Genomic DNA, 21029 nt, shown 5'->3' on the forward strand with positions numbered 1-21029 from the left:
AAATACAGGGTGTTCAAGGTTTAAATTTTATTCTGAAAATTCTTAATAATTGAGAAAGTTTTGATAGCATGACTGAAAATTGGTAGTGATGGGTTTCTTGGAGTGAGAATTACGAATTTGAAGCTTATTTTGACGTTGCTCCTAGAGGGCGCTAGTTTCACCCGTCTTATTTAGGTAAATCAAAACATATTTTTTTATCTGTTGAGCTATGATTAAAAAAAGTTAAAAATCTGAAAGAACGTTCAATTCTACATAAAAAATTGACTCTTGATTAGGTTTCTGAGTTATTTGCATTTAAAAGTTTCAATGTATTTTGTGGTAATTTTCTCTCAGACGCTAATATTGCTATTTCTTTTCTAAGTACGCCTTGTGTCAAATTTTCAGGTCAATAAATATTAGCGTATTTTGCGTGCGTGTGATTTATTATTCGTGTAAAATTATTAGCTAGTAATCAAAAAATGCCACGATATAATAATTTTTCCAACAGTGAGATGCGTGATTTGTGTTTTTGCTCAGGATAATTTTAATGGTTATGCGGGGACTCGACATGTACAATTGTACCCAAATAAACTATTCAGAAATCTTTACAACCGCTTAGGCGAATCTCGATCTTTACGACCAAAAGGTAACCATGATACTCCAAAATCTATCACAGTCGATGAAGAAAAGGAAATTTTAATGAATGTTTCGGAAAATTCCGGTATGAGTACTCGTCGGTCAAGTGCAGCATCGGGGATAAACCAACAGTCCATTTGCAGAGTTTTGAAAAAAGAAATCCAGATTTCCTCAATAAGATTCTATTAGCCGATGAGGTGATATTTACTAGACGGGGAGTTTTCAATTGGAAGAACAATCATTTGTAGGATTCCGAAAATTCGCACGATGCAAAAGAAAGACATTTTCAGCATGAGTTTAAGGTGAATATGGTTTAATTTCTGATTTTTTCATAGGACCTTTTGAATTACCACCCAATCTAACTGGCCCCCATTATTTAACCTTTCTTCAACATAATTTAAACGAGCTTCTAGATGATGTACCACTCGCTTTAAGAGAGAGTATGTGGTTTATGCACGAGGGTGCGTCACCACATTTTGCCTTGCCAGTACGCCAGTATTTAAATGAACATTTTCCTGATCGTTGGATTAGCTGTGGGAGTGAATTTAGTTGGTCACCGAGAAGTCCAGACTTAAACCCTCTGGACAACCTGAAGGATGTGGTGTATTGTGAAGAAATTAATTCTGTTGCATTGTTAATGCATTTAAAAATAATAGGGACTTTTGTTTAATATTCAGAGACGTTTAAGAGAGTGGATAGTAAAATGTATTGAGGTAGGTGGCGGATGCTTCCAGGATTTGATTTAAGGTTTGTTACTATTATCAATAATTGTTATTGTTATTTTCATCTTTTAAGAATAAAAAATCACCACAAAATACTTTGAAACTTAAATGCAAATAACTCAGAAACCGATAAAGCTTGACGACCTAATCAAGAGTATATTTTTTATGTAGAATTGAACGTTCTTTTAGATTTTAAACTTTTTAAAGCATAGCTCAACAGATAAAAAAAATGTTCTGATATACCTAAATAATACGGTGAAACTAGCGCCCTCTAGGAGCAACGTTAAAATAAGCTTCAAATTCGTAATTCTTACACCAAGAAACCCATCAATACCAATTTTCAGAGTCCCGCAATCAAAACTTTCTCAATTATTGAGAAATTTCAGAATAAAATTTAAACATTGAACATTCTTTCTGACTCACCCTGTATAAATGTTTTATTTTAAATTTTTGTTAAAATGGTGGCCAGAAATTTTACGCTACAGTATCTAAACTAGGTCGAAACGCTGTACTCGCTTTCTGTTACGCGGTAGTCTATATTCAGCATTTTTCTAGATGGAAAAAGTTTCGGAAACGTACCACATTCAATCATCCTGTACATATTAAGTGCATGAGAATATTACTCTAGAGACCATATAAAATGTGTGCTAATACATTTATAATAGACATATTTCGATATCCTCGACTATTACGTAAAATCCAGCTATTCTTTACAAAAGCGATCGATGTTTTCCCTTCCATCGATATTTAATGGTAATGGTATTAACTAGTCCGAACTAGATAGAACGCCGTTCACGACCATCGCGTTTGTTTGACTCGCATTAATATGGATTTTATTAAAATAACGGTTTGAATCGAGTTCTACAAATCATAGTCGCCTCAGGAAGCGTACTTAATAAGGAAACGACTAATGTAGCCAATGTCATTTCGTTCGGAATTAGTACATAGTGGAATATTTCGGCTCGGTTTAGATTTATCCGGTGAAATGTCGTCCAAAAAAATTTCACACGTTGTTTCGCTCACGTAAAGCTTCGATAACATCGAATAAAATAGTCAGTTGCCAAAAAAATACATGTAATCATCTTTATCACCCCAAAAAACTGATCGTCCCAACTGCTTTAAACGACTATGGGTAATATCACAGGTACACCTAGAAAAACGCCTCGTCTAGATTTTAATTAATGCGTGATAATCTTTCAAATTGTCATAAAATCCAGAATCCACAATTTCTTTCAGTTGTCCCTTTTTGTAAACCGTCCCTACGCCTATGGCCGATCCGCGGAGCTGTTGCAAACAAAATCGGATAAAACGAAAAGGTCAAAGTTAATCAATTCAAAATGGTCGCCACGGATACCTTGCCAACAGTGGTAAATACACTACTAAGTGTGGAATCGAACAATGCTCGTTATAACATTTGGACATGTTTCATTTGTATTTTAAATGGCAAAATTCCCAATGTTATCGAGTTGTTTACGAATTTTTACGTATTAAGTATGTGATTTATTGGCTTTCGTGATCTTTATCTTCCCTCAGAAGTATGTCGATAACATGCCGATAAGGCATGTCAGTCACGTTTTCCTTGACGACAATGTTGTCAACATGTTAAAGCAAATCTGAAAAAAATTGTTCTATTTCAAGCAAAGAACACTATTATTAATTGTATAGTTGGTGTAAAGTATCGCAAATTAAAAATGTGAGGTTGTCATGGCAACGAGAAACAATCTATTATGTTCTTGTTTCCAGAGAAGATACGATCAAAATCGAGACTCTTCTAATTATTATTACTTTAATTGCGGCTTATCTTCTGAAACTATTGTGTCAAAATGACTTGGGAACTATTTCTGAACGGTATCTACTATACCTACACCTATCTGAGGTATCAAGTCAAATACTATAAAAAACGGTTTGTCGGCGAACAGTAGCAAGCTCGACTAAGGACGTAAATTATTTATGCTGTTAAAATGTCTCCATAAAATGGTGCTTTATTATGTGACGTTACGGTAAGCTGAAAACGGTTAGTTTTAAATCATAATAAAAGACCGATAAAACATTTATGTATACATGGTAAGTCTGCAACACTTAAGGCCATTCAAGAGTATGTAAAAACAAAAGGAAATATGTAAGTTATTGGAAAAATACAAAACTAATCTTATTTCCTCCTACGCCTTTAATAAAGTGTTCTATTTTGGTGTTCTCATTTCAGAATTAAAAAATTTCAGCAAAAACATTTGTAATAATTTCCGTAATTAGCTATGTATACTTGTAAAGAACAATTTATTATAAATTTGAATGTGCTCAAGCAATTAGCACAAGTTTCAAAATTCTCTATCTTAACTTTTGCAAAACAAACAATCTAAAATGACAAGATTCACTGTGGAAAAAACCTCTCGTGAACGAGATTATCCAATAAGTGCTAATGGACTATACAAACAGAGTTTATATGTCAATTATCGTTTACTTTTTTTGCCACATTTTTCGCCTCGTACATTCACACACACACACACTCACCGTATACAAACAAAATTAGCGTTGTAGTATTTTACGAGTAAAGTTTTAAGAACCCTTTGTTAACTGTCGCACGTAAAAGTTCAAAACAAACTTTCGGGTCCTACAGTTTTCCAAAGCCAAAGAAGTTCACAGATTCGATTTTGTAGGAACTAACTTTCGTAACCCGAGTTAACGAAAATAACTGAATTATTTGTGAGAACCGCATCAATTAAAAGACGAGACAAGATTAAAAAAAAACTGCAATTAACTATTTTAATTTTTGGTGTTCCGCAAGGTAACAAACAGGGCCCTCTTATCTTCGCCTCGGTCACTAACGATCTATTTAGGAGCAAATATTAGACTGGATGAAGGTACAGCTACATTTTGCTATTGGTGATTAAGATAGTGGATCTACTTGGTGATTTAAGTGAATCTAGTGAAAAAAATGGTTAGTAGCACTCACCCTAGCGCCAAGGAAGCGCGCCTCTAGGAGCTCCTGTTTCCGGGGGTCGAGCGCCGCCTGGAAATGCTCCATCTTCACTCCAGCGCCTGAAACAACGCCAAGGAGGTTAGAGATATGCATTTACAGGGGGCTCACGGTAAAAGCAACGCGCGGGCAAAAAATATATTTGTTATAAGCTGCAAATACCCGCACCCACAAAGCTAATCCTAACCATTTGAGGTTAAAAGGGCACATCTAAGGAAAAATAAAAATTACATTTATGTCACAGTAATTATCTTTAAGGTAAGTATATCGAAAGATAGGAGAAATTTATAAAATGGATATTAATCTTAGATTGGAGCTAAAAATATGTGAAAGCTAATCCACGTATGTATACATTGGTTTTAAACGTTTACAAAATAAAATTATCGAAGTTCATGTAAAACAACGCAGTAATTCCTAATTTTCCAATATCTAGTACACGACTAGGTGCTAATAAAATCAAAACCTAGTTTCTAGTTAGTATTAAATGAAAAGTGAAAGACAACATACCTTCACAAACGTCAATTGGACAAATCTGACATGATATTTTCCATCCGAAAAAAATCCATCATAATAGCGATAAAAAACGAACTAGATTACCACCAAAACAACGTTAAATCATTGAAAATTAATATCAACTTCAGAATATCACAATTAACTTTACCAATAGGAAGATACGGGAAATTCGGTGACGACGTTAAAAGTAGATACATCAGGAGTTAAAACTCATTGACTACCACGACTAACTGATAAATTTGAAAAAATAAAGCCGGTACTTTTTGGGTAAGAAATGCCTTGGTCGTTTACAGCGGTAAGTTTGCAACTAAGGACAGAAAAGAAAATAGACGCGAGATTTTTTGCCTCAAGTCTGGTTTTGTGGGATATAAATAGAAGTTCAAATACGAAAATAAGTTTTCAATGTATGTTGTTCATAATTAGGACAAGTAGTTAAAATACATTTGGATTGTTTGTCGTCAGAAGAGGTATAGTACATCAACAATGTTTTATATATTTTTACAATGGTGTTAGAAGTAACATCAATCTTTTATATTTCCAATTAAATGTCTTTAAACAAATTTGTTCAAAATATTATTTATAGGCTTTTTATTTGACACTTTTCCTTCTATGTATGTTTCTAAATCAAACCACGATGCAAGGAAGTACTTTTCAACAAAATAAATCCAAAAATTCTTTGCTGTAATACAGTTATATTTTTGTGAACGCAACTATTTTTCGTAAGTCTATACAAGTGTCATGTAAATTTATATAAAAGTAGCAGCCCCACACCTGACCCTTGCAGGACACATGAAATAGCTATAAATAAACTAATAAATTAGTAATGGCATCACTATTTCTTTTCCATATTACTGTCTATTATTAGCTCTTCTACCAGCAAACCGTATCCAGTTACACGATGCGGCAAGACGACATTGTTCTATAAATGTTCACGGGAACAGAGGGAAATGAGAGGCACTTACTGCGGCATAAACTGAACGTTATGTGCGCTTGTAATAGTCGGCGTTCAACGCGACATCTAACAATTTATTAATGAAGTTAATAAACAAAATCGAAATATTCTGGTGTTGGAGCTAGGTCTAGACGTACTGGGTATCTCACTATAAAGTACCACTCATGCCTAGGCTATACGTTTTTTGTTATTTATAATGGAAATTAATATTATCATTATCCTGAAGATGTAATATAAACGTCGAAACATCGAATGTGCGATCACCATTACCAATTATTTTATGTAATTTTAGGTTACTACAAGGCTCAAATCTCGGTCCACTATATTTTCAGTTGTCTATCAATAATCTCGAAAATACTCTAAACATCAAAACATCATGGATCTTTGCTTGACATAAAGTTATAGTTTTTCCGAAGTCAATTGAAGAAACAATATCTTCAAGGTATGTACCAGTCTCGGTCGCTAAGCAGCAACTCGGCATTGAAATATTTGAAAAACTTATTCCCACATTAGGTGGTAGAAATGTATACGCTCAGTTGAAGAATGAGCGTGCGTGCAAAGAGCAATGCGCACTGTTTCTCTGATACATTGCGTCATAAAATTCAGTTGTCAACTAGTCGCCTAGCAGTGCAGTGCGGTAATGCGAAATTTGGTGTGATTCAGATAATTTTAATTTATTATAGGCACCTTCTATCAATTATTCATATTACAATTGCGAAAGTGAGAAATAAGAGGGATAATTTGTTTACTAATATTATCACAACATGGCATTTTGGAGACCTTTTGAAACAGAACAAAACGAAATTTACCACCAATATAATAAAATTGTTTGAGGACATAAATAAATAAAATATGTTGTTGGCCAAATAAACATATAATAGAAATTTTCTACACATTATATACAAATTATTATAATTTTCTACCTTTAGCAGAAAACTTTATTAGGGACGCCCATGAAACTCATTAAATTCGATTGCTCGGTTTTTTTATACATGTTCAACTGACTACGGAAGAACTATACTATTACTGCAAATTTACTTTGCATACCCATTCATGCGAGTCGAGTGATATGAAATAAAAAAAAATATACCTAATTGTAAAGCAAGTATGAACTACCTGTTTCATTTTTATAAATTTTAAGCCTCTCTTAGAACCGGTATAATTAACCTAAGTGAGTTATCTCAAGATAACTTGATAGATTTCTACATAAAGTTTTTTTATATACATTAAATAAATAAAAACCTAACCTAACTTTATGTAGAATTTTATCTGTCTGCGTAGTTAGGTTAAGTCAAGTTACGTTTTTAAAATTATATAAAAAAACTTACCTAAACCTAACTTTACACAGGGTGATTCAGAAAAAATTTTTTGAATGTACAGGGAACTCTTACAAATACAATTTTGCAAAAAAAATTAAAAGCGGCAGTTCGAAAATGATTTAAAAATGCACATCTGCACGGCACTGGAAATTGGTTCCCAGTAAAACTTGACTTCGCGTACGACCTGTACGGACAAAAAATTAAAAGAATTTGTTTCTTTCTTCTTTCAACTGCTTGTTGTTATTACTAATTAATAAAATTAATTTGCTGTTTTAACTATTAAAATAATTTGACATACCTGATGTTACAACAACTGTTCAACGTTGTCCACCAACGTGTAAACACATTTGGACCCGTTTTACCAAGTTTCTACGAACTAACACAAATGTTGTCTTACTTCACCATAAATTAAAACGATACCCATCAACTCCGAGATGCTATAGTACACGTAAGCCATTTTTGACACTTAAAAAACTAATGTAAACACTATCGCAAAAATGTTAATACTAAAACAGGATTTCAGTATTCAGAATCGCCTGGGGCCACATGGAGAGAGGTCGCATAGCCCACAGCTCACAACACGAATGACGCTAGAGACGCAGTAAGGTGTAAGAGTTGAAAATATTACAACTTTCTCGGAAACTATAAGGATTTTACAAACATTTTTTTACTATATTGACTCCCTTTTTCATTACGCATTTATTCCCATTTTTTTTTTTGGAAGTTGTGAATCACCCTGTATAGATGCTGCTCCAACATGGCGACTGCTTTAAGTCACGTGACTTGGGATTGTAGATTCTTATGTTATTCGATATATTTGATAATGAAATATATATCTGATTCGTATTTTACAAATTACCTAAGTCTTCAATATTTCCATTCATTTCACATCTTGGATCCTTACCAATCTATGGATTTCTCCATAAAGTTAGGTTAGGTCACGTTAAGTTTAATTTATTAATAAAATCATTAAATTGCTTCCTTGAATTTAAAAAATAAGTTATTAACCAAACGAACGTAACACTTATAATGGATATACATATTCATATTTATTTTTAGCAAATATATTATTTTTAATAGATTTAGATTAGGAGAAATTCGAACGCAACGACAATGACGATGTCACAAAGTGAAAATGGTATATTTAATGCTAAACAATAATATAAGTATTGTATTAAATACATTTTTAATTCATTTCAAGTTTTACAGGGATTATTAGATCCCTAATGATAGATAGTATTTCCGATCTCAATTGAATAACCAAGAGGTTGGTAGTATGCACCAGGTTCAGTCGCTGTAGCAGCAACTCGGCACTGAAATATTTGAAAAACTTGTTCCCATATTTATTTAGCCATACCCATATACAGGTCTGGTCGAACTAAACGTGGAGGTGATAGAAATGTATACGCCCAGTTGAAGAATGCGCGCGCGGGCAAACGGCGTATAGCAGCTGCACTGGGCAACTGGGTAATAAATCTCAGTTGTTGACAAGTGGTTAACAAATTGCCTAGCAGTGCAGTGCAGCAATGCGGAATTTGGAGTGATTTAGGTAATTTTAATTTATTATAGGCACCTTCTGTTAATCGTTCATATTACAATTGTGAAAGGGAGGAAATAAAAGGGGTATTTTGTTTACTAATATTATTACAACATGGCATTTTGGAGACCTTTTGAGACGGAACAAAACGAAATATACCATCAATATAATAATATTGTTTCTTGTTCATTATATTATGGACAATTGCTAGGAAAACTGATTTATTAGAGACTAACAGAAATCATTAGGCTATCAATATTAAAGCTGACAGGTAAGACATAGGCATTTGTGTATCTGTACTTGCATTATTACTAAATGCATACTTATATTAGCATCAATGTACCCTAGGCAATAAACATAAATTTTATTTTCCCGCTTATTATCAATTTCCTACTCCATTGTACTTTGGCATATAATTTACTTTACATTAACAAATACAATATAACAGATTGATTGTATTTGCTTCCAGGCGCTTTATTAAATATTTCACATTCATTCGTCTCCCAGTTGGACTAAACACATAAAAATTCAACATATTCAGTTTTTTTTTTTAATCTGACAAGATCTGTCTCCTAACATGAACCGGCGCTAGCAATTTCTTCCTTACTGCACTATCGGCAACTACAACAATATGGCAGCCTTGGCGGTCCGGAAATGACGTCACGGCCATCTCGCGTGCCGTGTCAACATTGATCGGGAGGGGGTGGGTCTCGCCACCCACCGGGGGTGGCTGGATGGCGGTGCACCCCCAATTACAGCCGTCAGATGGAGCCACTGAAAATTGAAAAACCTCCACTCTCGGGCCAACACCCACAAACGAGACGAGAGATCTATTTTGTTGTGTAGGAATTTTCCTATAATATAGGGAAATCCGATTGATCCGGACGTGTTCCCAAAACCAGTATTCGTTTTAAAGATCGGATAGAGATCTGGGAAACGGATACATTTTTGGATGGAAACTATTAAATGCCTAAGAAAGTTCGGATAATTTAACTTTATAACATTAAATATGATTACTTCTTGGTTAACTAATGACTGACATCAACTCATAGGCATCGATTTCTCATCACGACTTTGTTTAGAAGGGTTTCGAACTGAAATATACAGCTGTTTAGTAAAGGCTAGATAAATATATGATCAACTCTTTACTAATACTCATATACTCATCTGATTAGTAGATAACCTATCTAAATGATCTCTTGTTACACACTGTATAAAACGTACAACTGACATTTTTTAGTTATTGATTTTCCAGCATTTCATATAAAAGACGCTGTACACATAAAATATGTTAGCAAAAAATCAGTGTGTAGTTCAACATTTGCTAATTCGCTTTCAATGCATATATCTCCATATTATTCTCTATTATGAAAGACTAAACAAAATACATACGATTACGAAAATATGGACACGTTGTGATTAATCAGTTGAAATCGTACGAGCAAAATGTCCGAGCTAAAGTTAAACAGAAATGTTAAAGCGCAGATTATACATAAAAATATACAGGAAATATGGACAGGGAATCACAACCTTTACCTGAATAAAACGCTACGGCTTGCCGTACAAGAAACGATCTATAGGCCGAATAAAAACACTACAACTGTGTATTAAGTATACAATTTACCGTAACCAAACACCGAACTAAATGCAGATTCAATAGACCCGCTTTATCTTATCTTGAACAAAAATTATATTAAAATTTCATAGATGACACAACAGTGATCCCATTGAACGTCCCAAATAGCTCCTCTCATTAAAATTTTACAACGGTAAATAATTTATTATTTTTAACTATGTGGAGTTTCAGATAAGAAGCAACAACGATAAAGATGGTTTTGTTGATGTTAATTCATTTCCCTGTTCAGGTATAACTTAAGGCTCGCGTTTTATAGACAAGAAATTGTACTTTTAGTAAGACAATGATAGAACAAGTAGATTCTTCTAGGAAGTGACCATAATGCTGGAGCAACTTCCTTTAATTTTTGGATTGAAAGATCATGGAGAACATGTAAACATCAGAAAATGTACCTTTATTCTGGTCATTTTCGAATAATTTTTTTAATCTGAAACAAGCGTACAATACAGATTAAATCTGTAGAAATATTTTGTAATAAACAAGGTGATTCAGTCGTGACGTCATTAATTTTAACCACGTATTCAGAAGGTCAAATAGACAGAAACTCTAAAAAAAATTTTACTCGACCTTTTAAAAACTAAGTAAATTACTCCTTAACTGCCGTGAACTCGGCGCCATACTTCGCAACAGGGAACGCGCCGGTCGAACATTGAAGCGAAACAGCTGATTTCCTTGAATTTTGCAATAGGTTTGAAAATCAAAGTGCAGCGTATTTCAGCTTTATTAACAAAGTCTATGGACGGATGAGTGAGTTTTTTTAGCCGTACTGTTATTTTAAATACGTAGATACCATACAGGTATTATACTACTCTTTGAAAAGCAATAAGTCCCACAATAAGGTACACGTACTATAAACTGAATAATTAATTAAACATAATACTATGAACTTATATTCTATAAAACATAGTGAAAACGTTAATAATATTAAAAATACTAAATTATAATAACCTAACATTTGAAAACAATTATCTTATTCATTCAAAATTAAAAATGCATTGAAAGGTCTTTAAACAAAATGTATTAAATACTCGCAGATTGGACAACATTTATAGGGCCAAATTGTATCATATACACAATGTACAGATGAGAAATATAACAAATATGCTCAAATATTCCTAAACTTCTACACATGATATAACTTAACCTTATTACTCGACTTATGTCAACAATTGTTTGTGTTGATACCATTAACTTATAATAGTCCAAACGATTGTGCCGTTTGTACAGCCTCGACTAATATTTGGTGAAGTGAAGACATGCTTTCGAATGTGCCATCCACACTATACGGCATTCGTTTACATTTGGCAAATATTTGTCGAGTGATCGCATCATCTGGAGCCGGCTTTATAGGAAAAAAGTATCATGCTCAACTTTTACGATTAATTAATATTTTTTTCCTTTACCGTGCTTCCTCGCTTGCTGAACAATGTAAACTGGATACTCGATACTTTTCAATGGAAGTTGGAAATGTGTTCCTGACTTTACTCTCCATGAAAGAGACAATTTTTTCTTTAGAATTCTTAAGAATAAATTCATGGATTGAAAATACTAAAAAACAATGAAATTGTGGAGTTCTTAGTGCCAGTGTCTTCTAGTATCTCCGCCACTGGTTATACTGCCGAAAACTTCAATTTACTTAGTTAAATTTCTAAAACAAGTTTGATCAATCGTTTATTACATACATGTTTTATTTTTTTTTAGAAAACTGTAACAACCTGTACCTCGTAAAGTATGCCATTTCATAAATAAATTCATATTTCTTTTCTTAAAATGGTCTTTCCTCTTTTCTTAAAATATTCCTGAATAACTTTTTCATATACTATGCGTACTTGATACAAGTTCAAAAAAAAAAAATAAACTGACTAATTTTTTTAATGGTTTTATTTATATTTTATTTTGGAAATTTTGTTTCTAATTCGTGATGTTTATTTTGTATCTATTAGTAACAAAAATATCGAGTGTATCTCTCAACGTTTTTGCAAGAAAATGTCAAACGTCAGAAAACATTTGACGTTTAGCGAATTTTTAAACAATTCCTCATACAAGAACGTTGCCGCTTCCCTTTTAAATTATTAATATCGTCGGCATCGATTTCCTCGAACGGAAGGGTCGTCGCGAAGAATCCCTTTCAGGAGTGACCGAGAGCAAACCGTAGCAGCCGAAAAGGGAGGTTGCCAGTCACACTCAATTTCGGTCCATCCGAGCGATACGGCCCCGCAACCAGGTCGATACTTAACCGAGGTTGAAGAGAAAGGCCGCAACGATATCTCATCCGTCTGTTCCGTTCCGGCTTCCAGCCGAATGCTGGCAGGATATGCGGAGTTATGCGGGCGTCTGGTGACGTCGCGACGACCCGAAAACTCGGTCGCCGTTCGGGATTCGCGATGACGGCGCTGAGCAGAGACGGTGACGGCTCGTTTTTGGATTCCTGGCCTGAAGCTTAAATGCAATTACTCCTTTTGAGATGACGCGGAAATTTTGAAATAATGTTCAGTTTGAGGATGTAGTATAGTAACAATAACAGTGCAGCTATACTACTGGTTGAGTTTAAAAAATATATATTTTTTAACTGCGGATATAATTCAAAATAAAATGAGTCTAGCAAAAACTGTTATTTTTGAATATCACAAATAATATTTAGGAAGATAATTTATTTTAAAGCCATGTACATTTTGAGAATCACTGTCCACACTGCAAGTAATCATTTACGAATGCGCACCAACAGATTTGTTTGCATGTGTCAAGAAAATTATTTATAATAACACCTCAATCTTTTAGTTTCATATTACAGATTAAAACTAACTCTAAATGCATCGTTCTATAGTTCAGAAATAATAAATTGTTTTAAGAGCGAATTAAAATTAAATTAGGTATGTAGTAACCTTAACTATAATTTTTACTTCACAATAAAGAAAACACTAAGTCATTAATTTGAGCAGCTTAAATAATATCATACAGTTTAAAATTACACTTAAAAAGCAAATGCAAATCTATTAAATTAAACAAAAAATAAGTTTAACAAATAAATAAACGCTTAACTTATGTTTAAAGAAAAATAAGGTATCTTATAGTTAATTGCTACAAAATACGTTTAGTCAACTCTGTTGTGGTACATATTAATGCTTTCACGGCCTGTGCTGACCTTTAAAGGTTGTTATGCTAGTTACAGACTTTCGTTGCATTCCTTTAGCCTTAGCTAGGATTCTTTGACCTGCCCTTGTTACACTCGGGCTAGGCTCTGTGGTGGCGGACCCGCTATCAGAACCTCTATAGTCGGATCGTCTTCCATGCAAAGTAGAGCAAAAAATTGTCGGTTTTTTATCAAAGTGTCATCATTTTTAGGATGCGTAAAAAGAACCATTTCAAATTTAAAATGAAATTGAATGTAAAATCTGAAATGCCGCTGCATACACACTGTGTTCTGGTAGTAACTGTAGTTGCCCAGGTGCATCGAGCGTACGAAGTGGTCGGTTATACGTCAAATACTAACCTGGCGATCTTGGTCGTAAATCAGAGACCGCCTCCAAAAAACAAGTAAACAGCAGTAGCTCATACAGAGTAAAATGTAGTACATATGCAGAATTAAAAAAAAAACAAATTGGATTTATAATAAATTACATTTAAAATAAATAGTTTATGAGAATAAAGGAATTTTGTAGGAACATGAGTGCCAGACGTGAACTGATTCCTTCATAATGTATTAAAGAAATTATTCAATTTCTAAACCCCTTAAAAGCGTATTGTACTGGATCCCTTGACAGGCAATAATTTATTACTTTGCATTGGATATGATCCTACTATAGGTACGTTTTGAAAATACTGTATTTGCAAATTAAAATTAGGAATTTTTATTAAATAGATAGGCATTTTTGCGATCTTGATAGCGCTGTCAATAACGGCCAATAGTGATGGTTAGTCGCTTAAATGTAAATATACATACAATACACTGGATTTAATCGCAAGGAAAAACCAACGTAATTATCTCTGTTGACGAATTGCAACTAAGAGGTTTGTATGTATAATTTGTATTTGTATATATAATTTATATGTACTATAAAAATATTTAAAAACATTAGAAGCGGTTCTTTTCGAAGATTTCTTTTTTTTTTGAAAAAGTACTCACATTCGGCCAAGTTTAGGAAGCTTCGCATTAGAGGATCTCAGTTTGTGAAGAATCCCTATTTTGTTAATATAAGAAACTTCTTGTTTTACAAAGTTTCTTGCATTTCCTTCCAAACATCTTTTAGATTCTTACAATATTACAAGCAAACATTGATTCATTTAACGTACCTAGTTACTTCCACACGCTACCCTTTGGCTACATCTTAAAAAAAATTGGAACAACGAATTTAGATAAGAGTTTCCTTCTTTTGCGGAGAACAAACATAGGAATATACGACGTGTTTTACATTACGTTCGGAAAAAAAGGTTGCGATCCCGGCGCTATCTAGTGGCGAAAAGGCGAGAGGGCAATCGTGTGTCCACACAATCTGGATAATAGCTTAAACACAGGGCTACGTGCAGAGCAGGGGCGTGGCGGTATATTATCTTGATGGCGAAAGGGCCACGAAAGCACGTTGCCTGCTCTCCTTAATGCTATTGGAGGTTCAAGTGGATTGCTCAATACATTTGTCCTCGTGAAACGCCAGTATGGCTTTGAAACGGTATGAAGGCACTGGACGCAATACAAAATTGGGAAAATTGACTATACAGGGTGTTTCAGGATTAAGTCGACAAACTTTAAGGAGATATTCCTCATAAAAAATAAGAAAAAATCAAGTATAAATCAAAGCAACCAGTGGCGGAGTTATGGGGACTCAAACTCATTAAATTATAAAAAAAATAATACGGCCCTACAGAAAATAAAAAACGATGCTGTTTTTAGATAGAACAGTGTTTGTTAATGACAAAAAGTGTACATTCACTTTTTTCCTAACTCTTATAGTTTCATGGCAAAATTGATTTTTCGGAAAGGTGCTTCTGGATTATGTCGATAAATTTTAGGAAGGCGTTCCTTATAAAACCTAAAAAATATAGTACCTATTAAAACTAGTCTTAGTCTCGAGTATGTGTGAGTCAAATAAGCCTTTTTGTCTCCCCTTCCCTTGAGTTTAACCAACAGTATTAAAATTATTTAGGAGATGCTTCGTTTTTGATATAGTTTTTTTTGTGACTATGTCGTAATGCGACAACGTAACGACCCTTGCAATACTCCTAAATTTTTTCAGGCGGTTTGTAGTCACTTCATTTACTTATGTTCTGTACTTTTAAATAAAATAAGATGGCAAACAATACATGAAAATTTATTTGTAAATTGAAACAACCAAAAAATTATCAATTAATATTATACCTAGACAAAGTGAAAAGTGAATAAAAAATGTAATGATTTATAAAATATTCTGTTCAAAATGGGCACCTCCGGACTGTAGAGAAGCACGACAACTTCTAATTATGGAGGTAGTGGCCGATCGACACTGAATTGGAGTTAATTCTCGACACGCTTGGACCATTCGCTGTCTTATACCTTCTAGGGTATCAACTCGCACTTCGTAGACTTTTTGTTGAACAGCACCCCAAACGAAATAATCCATCGGTGTCAAGTCCGGTGAACGTGCAGGCCACGAAAATTTTTGTTGAGGTTCATTTTAAAGTTTATCGACAGAATCCAGAAGCACCCTTCCGAAAAATCATTTTTGCCATGAAACTATAGGTTAGGAAAGAAAGTGAATGTATACTTCTTGTCAATAACACACTGTTCTATCTAAAAACAGCATCATTTTTTATTTTCAGTAGGGCCGTTTTAATTTTTTTTATAATTTAACGAGTCTGAGTCCACATAACTCCGCCACTGGTCGCTTGCGGGACTTCTACTACTATGGAAAAATGGTATCTTATAAGAAGATCTGTCATGCCAAATTTGGCTAAAATTGCCTTCTTCATTTAGAAGTTATTTAAAAAAATTCGAATTATTTTTAAAATCTTTAACGCCCTATATTTCGAAAATAAAGCGTCTCTGGAAAAAAATTTATACATATACTGAAACACCCTGTATAGAGGATAAAATTCAAGCGCATTCATACAATCGTTTGAACACGCATGCAATTTTGTTCACTTCTTCCTAAATACATATTCATTGATGGACAAATAAATATTTACATCTGTAAAGTGTTTCCAGCGGTGGTCATGGCTACTGGCGCGCACCAGTGGAAGACGGAGTGGAGTAGAAGCATATTTACTATGCAATTTGGGCTCAGTTTAGTCCGACCGTAACCAAATAATAACTATATCCGCTTTTTTCACTATAAAAAAATATATTGAGTACATTTTCCCTATACTTCAATAGTACTTAAAATAAAACCACTCACTTATATTTGATTTTTTCAATACTTTGTACTGAACTTTTTCAATTTCAGTTTTCAACTATCAATTTGTTAGATGGACGAATTTGAAGAAAATATCCATAAATATTTATAATTTCGAAAAATAGTATTCTCTGAACTCGTTTACATCGCGAGTTATATCCACAATTAAAAAGAAAACCAGCTAATTGATTGAATTTGAAACAACCAATAATGCAATTCAAACGAAAACCCTCTATCTTTACACAAACGCTTCTTAGACAAAAACCTTAATTTTACTTTGTTATGTTACTTCATTAGAACCCAATCAAGACCATCGCACTTGATCAACTCCGCTTAACCACGTGCTCTAAAATACCACAACTCCCTCGGTGCGAGGCATCCGTCTAATGGGGTTTGAAATTTGGCGCCCTCGACCCTCTGCCTTCGCGTCATGCGGCGTGCTAAGCGCCCCGCAGAGGGATTCCACGCCGTGAAGCGGCAGCGAGAGACGAAATCGTGAAATCGATCCGTTCACCCCTGAGTGTCGACCGACTCCCGATTGCCTCTCTTTCCGGCTCTCCATCCGTGTCTGTTGCTCCCCACGCCACCTGACCTTGCGGAATTGGGGGCGGATCGTCGACAGGATGTTGGATTTTCAAAGAAAAAATGTATTAATCACACTTTTTTGCAAGTAAATCACTCACGTCATGCATCATTTCTGGAACTGATTAAGATTCAACTGTTTTAACATAATTCCGTGGCACATTTTTCTCGCATTTTGGGATTTACGAGTAAGTTAATTCCCACTTTTTAAACATTAGACACAAAGATTTTTGATATCACGATTTCATTAGCAAAATAAGATCAGAAGTGGGACTTGGCATGTCAACAAAATTTTAAATATCCTACGGAAAAACGCTGTATTAGACGCTATCTTTACAGCAGTGTGGTACAAAAGTACTATTTTTTGGTGGCTGGAGCAAGTCTCTTTTGGAAAGCGGCAAGTCTGATAAATTTTTTCGAGGTGATCAACAACCAGAAAACTATAAGTCTAAGAGTCTGGATAATAATCCAACCTACACCTACTAAATTAAATTTTGCTGAGGTATCTAAGTAGGTGGAAAAATATACTAAGTGTGTATTTATCATAAAAATAGTGTATTTTATTTTTTGAATACATTTAATTTTTTAAGGAAAATTGTTCTTCCATTGCTGAAACATTAGGTCTCCCTTACTTGCATTATTTTCGCGCATTTCCGCAATAATAGCGAGATTTCAATATTCGACGTATTCGATTTAAATAGAATCAAAAGTAGGGTACCTCAGTTCTCAATTGACTATTTAAGATAATATCATTATGTCATTTAGTACAGATTCATTCTTATAGATGAAACCCGATTCCATACATTTGATATGTCTAGTGCCTTTCTAATTTGGTAGGGATATACAGGGGCAATTAATTTTCAACAAATTAATTTCTTAATCTATCGATTATGAGCTTTCATGATTTCATTAATAGAAGATATAGGATCAAAAGTGCGATTTAACTTGGCTTGTCGACAAGATGTTAAATACTCGACGGAAAACACAATAGGTATCGGAAGCCAGTTAAACATGTATAAAAACGCCTAACAATAAAATTTAATGAGTTTCATAGGCGTCCCTAAAAAAGCTTTCTGCTAAAGTTAAAAAAAATCATAATAATTTTTATACAATGTGTAGAAAATTTCTATTATATGTTCATTTGACCAGCAACATATTTTATTATTTATGTCCTCAAACTATTTTATTATATTGATGGTAAATTTCGTTTTGTTCCGTTTCAGAAGGTCTTCAAAATACCATGTTGTAATAATATTAGTAAACAAAATATCCCTCTTCTTTCTACCTTTCGCAATTGTAATATCAATGATTAATAAAAGGTGCCTACAATAAATTAAAATTACCTGAATCACACCAAATTCCGCATTGCAGCACTGCACTGATAGGCAATTTGTCAACCACTTGTCAACGACTGTGATTTATTGCCCAGCCGTCCAATGCAGCTGTGTTTGTATTTCGTTTGCCCGCGTGCGCATTCTTCAACTGGACGTATACATTTCTACCACCTCCACGTTTAGTTCAACCAGACCTGTATATAGGCATATACATATATAGACTTACAAATTCGTTTCTCACTTAGGGATCTCGGAAATGGTAAGAGATACGAAGTAGTTTAAATGGAGGCAAAGTTGCGTAATCAGGGGATCAACATTATGTCTCTAAAAAATCAAGGCTAATGATTAATTTTCGAAATATTCGAAAAACATTGAAATTTTGGAAATCAATTTTTGTTTCATTTCAGCCTTGTTTGAGGTGATATTGAAAAAAGAAGGACACTTTCTCATGGCAACTTTTTGCCCTCTATCGAATGGCATAATCAATTTTTATATGTAATATTTCGTCTCTCCAGGACCATCATCAACTTAATTTTTTTAAATACGACCCTGGAAATTTTATTACATTTTGTTGCAAGCATGATCCCCAATACTGTACTGCCTCAGCTCGAACAAATTAAACAGAAACGGATTTTCAAAATTTCTGTTTTTTTTTCAAATATTTCGAAAACTAATCATGTTATCCTTGATTTTTTAGAGGCATAATGTTTGTCCCCTGATTACGCAACTTTACCCCCCATTTAAGCTACTTCGAATCTCTTACCGTTTCCGAGATCCCTTAGTGAGAAGCGAATTTGTAACAGCGTGTATATAGGAATGGCTAAAGAAATATGGGAACAAGTTTTTCGAATATTTCAGTGCCGAGTTGCTGCGTCAGCGACCGAACATACATCTGCCAACCTCTTGGTTCTTCAATTGAGATCGGAAAGACTCTACTACAGACTCTTTCTACAGCAATATAACGTAAAAGTAACCCCTTTTTGGTGGCAGGAGAATCAGTTTCCTTTGGAAAGTGTCAAATCTGATAAAAAGTTTTGGAGGTAGCTAAGAACCATGAAATTACGTGTATATTTATTATAAAAATTGCGTCTTCCTTCTCTAATTTAAATTTAGTTTTTTAAGTTCTTTCATTGCTGAAACATTAGATCTACCTTGTCATAAAAACATCGCGTATTTCCGTAACAATTGCGAGATTTCAATATGCCGTTGCTAGGATTGAAATAAAATCAGTAGTGGGATATTTCAGTTTTCAGTGGACTACTTAAGTTAATACAGGAAATAATATCAGAAGTGGAATATATTAGTTCTCAATTGACCATTTAAGCTTAAGTCATATTATAATCATATCATGTATTTACCGAAAATACACCTTTCAATGATGAAACATTAGGCCGGATTTCAATAATTCCCGCTGCCACGTCTGAAATGGAATTAGAAGTGGGACCACTTAAGATCGCATAATCATATTATTAAATGTTTTTACGGAAAACATATATTTTAGTGACGAAATTTAGACAAGATTTCAATATTCTCGATGTAAAAATAGAAATAAAATCAGAAGTGAGATATCTCAGTTCGCAATTAACTACTTAAGCTCACATAATCATATCATTTATTTTTTATTGGAAACATCTTTCAATGATGAAATATTAAATCGTCCCTGTCGTGCTATTCACGCGTATTTCCGCAACAAGATTACTTAAGTTCACATAATCATACCATACGGGAAACACACCTTTGATTGATGAAATATAAGATCTACCCTACCGCGCCATTTGCGCATATTTCCGCAAAAACGGCGATATTCCAATATTTCCCGCTGCTGCGACTGAAATAAAATCAGAAGTGGGATTTGTCAGTTCCCAATCGATTGCTTAAGTTCACATAATCAGATAATTTATTTTTTTACGGGAAACGTTAGATCCACCCTATCGCGCCGTTCGCGCTTATTTCCGCAACAACGGCGAGATTTAAATATTTCCCGCTGCCGCGATCGATCTCTACGCCGCTCAAAAGGTCAGTTCGACGATTGCCGATCCGGCAAAAATACATTTTTCATTGCGCACTCGTGAATTTGTCAAACAGAACTACCCGCCGAGCGGCCCGATCGATAGCCCATTTATTTTTAGAAGCCACCGGCGTGCAGTGCTGTAACTAAACCTCGCTATCGCGGCAGCGGGCCCTCCGGAGAGACCTGTGGAGCCGCCGACTACAACGCCGGATCATTGATCAGCCGGTGGAACTGCATTATTTATAACCGGGTCCGTTCGTGAAATTTTTAGGGGCGGATTTCGCAAATTAGGGCCGAGCACGATACGCGACGAGAAACGGAAATAAAAAGCCCCACTCCGGTAACAGTAGTAAACGGAATAGGGTCATGGGGATCTTGAAATAGTTAAAAAGTTTTTTATGGGCAATTTGGAAACAAACAACTAAAATTAACACTAGGCGGTAAATATAAACGCTGTTAACGTAACAGATGA

General features: G+C 34.4%; 1 protein-coding gene across 5 annotated transcripts in view; it reads right to left on the reverse strand.

Annotated features, from left to right (window-relative positions):
- Nucleotides 1-21029, reverse strand: part of LOC108905970 (serine/threonine-protein kinase tousled-like 2) — a 206045-nt gene that overhangs the window by 90414 nt on the left and 94602 nt on the right. For all 5 annotated transcript variants that reach the window (XM_023455863.1, XM_023455858.1, XM_018709070.2 and 2 more), the window contains one exon: nucleotides 4288-4373. In XM_023455863.1, coding sequence (XP_023311631.1) covers nucleotides 4288-4373 — 86 coding nt within the window. The remainder of the gene's footprint in view (nucleotides 1-4287; nucleotides 4374-21029) is intronic.

Source organism: Anoplophora glabripennis, unplaced genomic scaffold, assembly GCF_000390285.2.
Source record: "Anoplophora glabripennis isolate ALB-LARVAE unplaced genomic scaffold, Agla_2.0 scaffold113, whole genome shotgun sequence".
NCBI lineage: Eukaryota > Metazoa > Arthropoda > Insecta > Coleoptera > Cerambycidae > Anoplophora > Anoplophora glabripennis.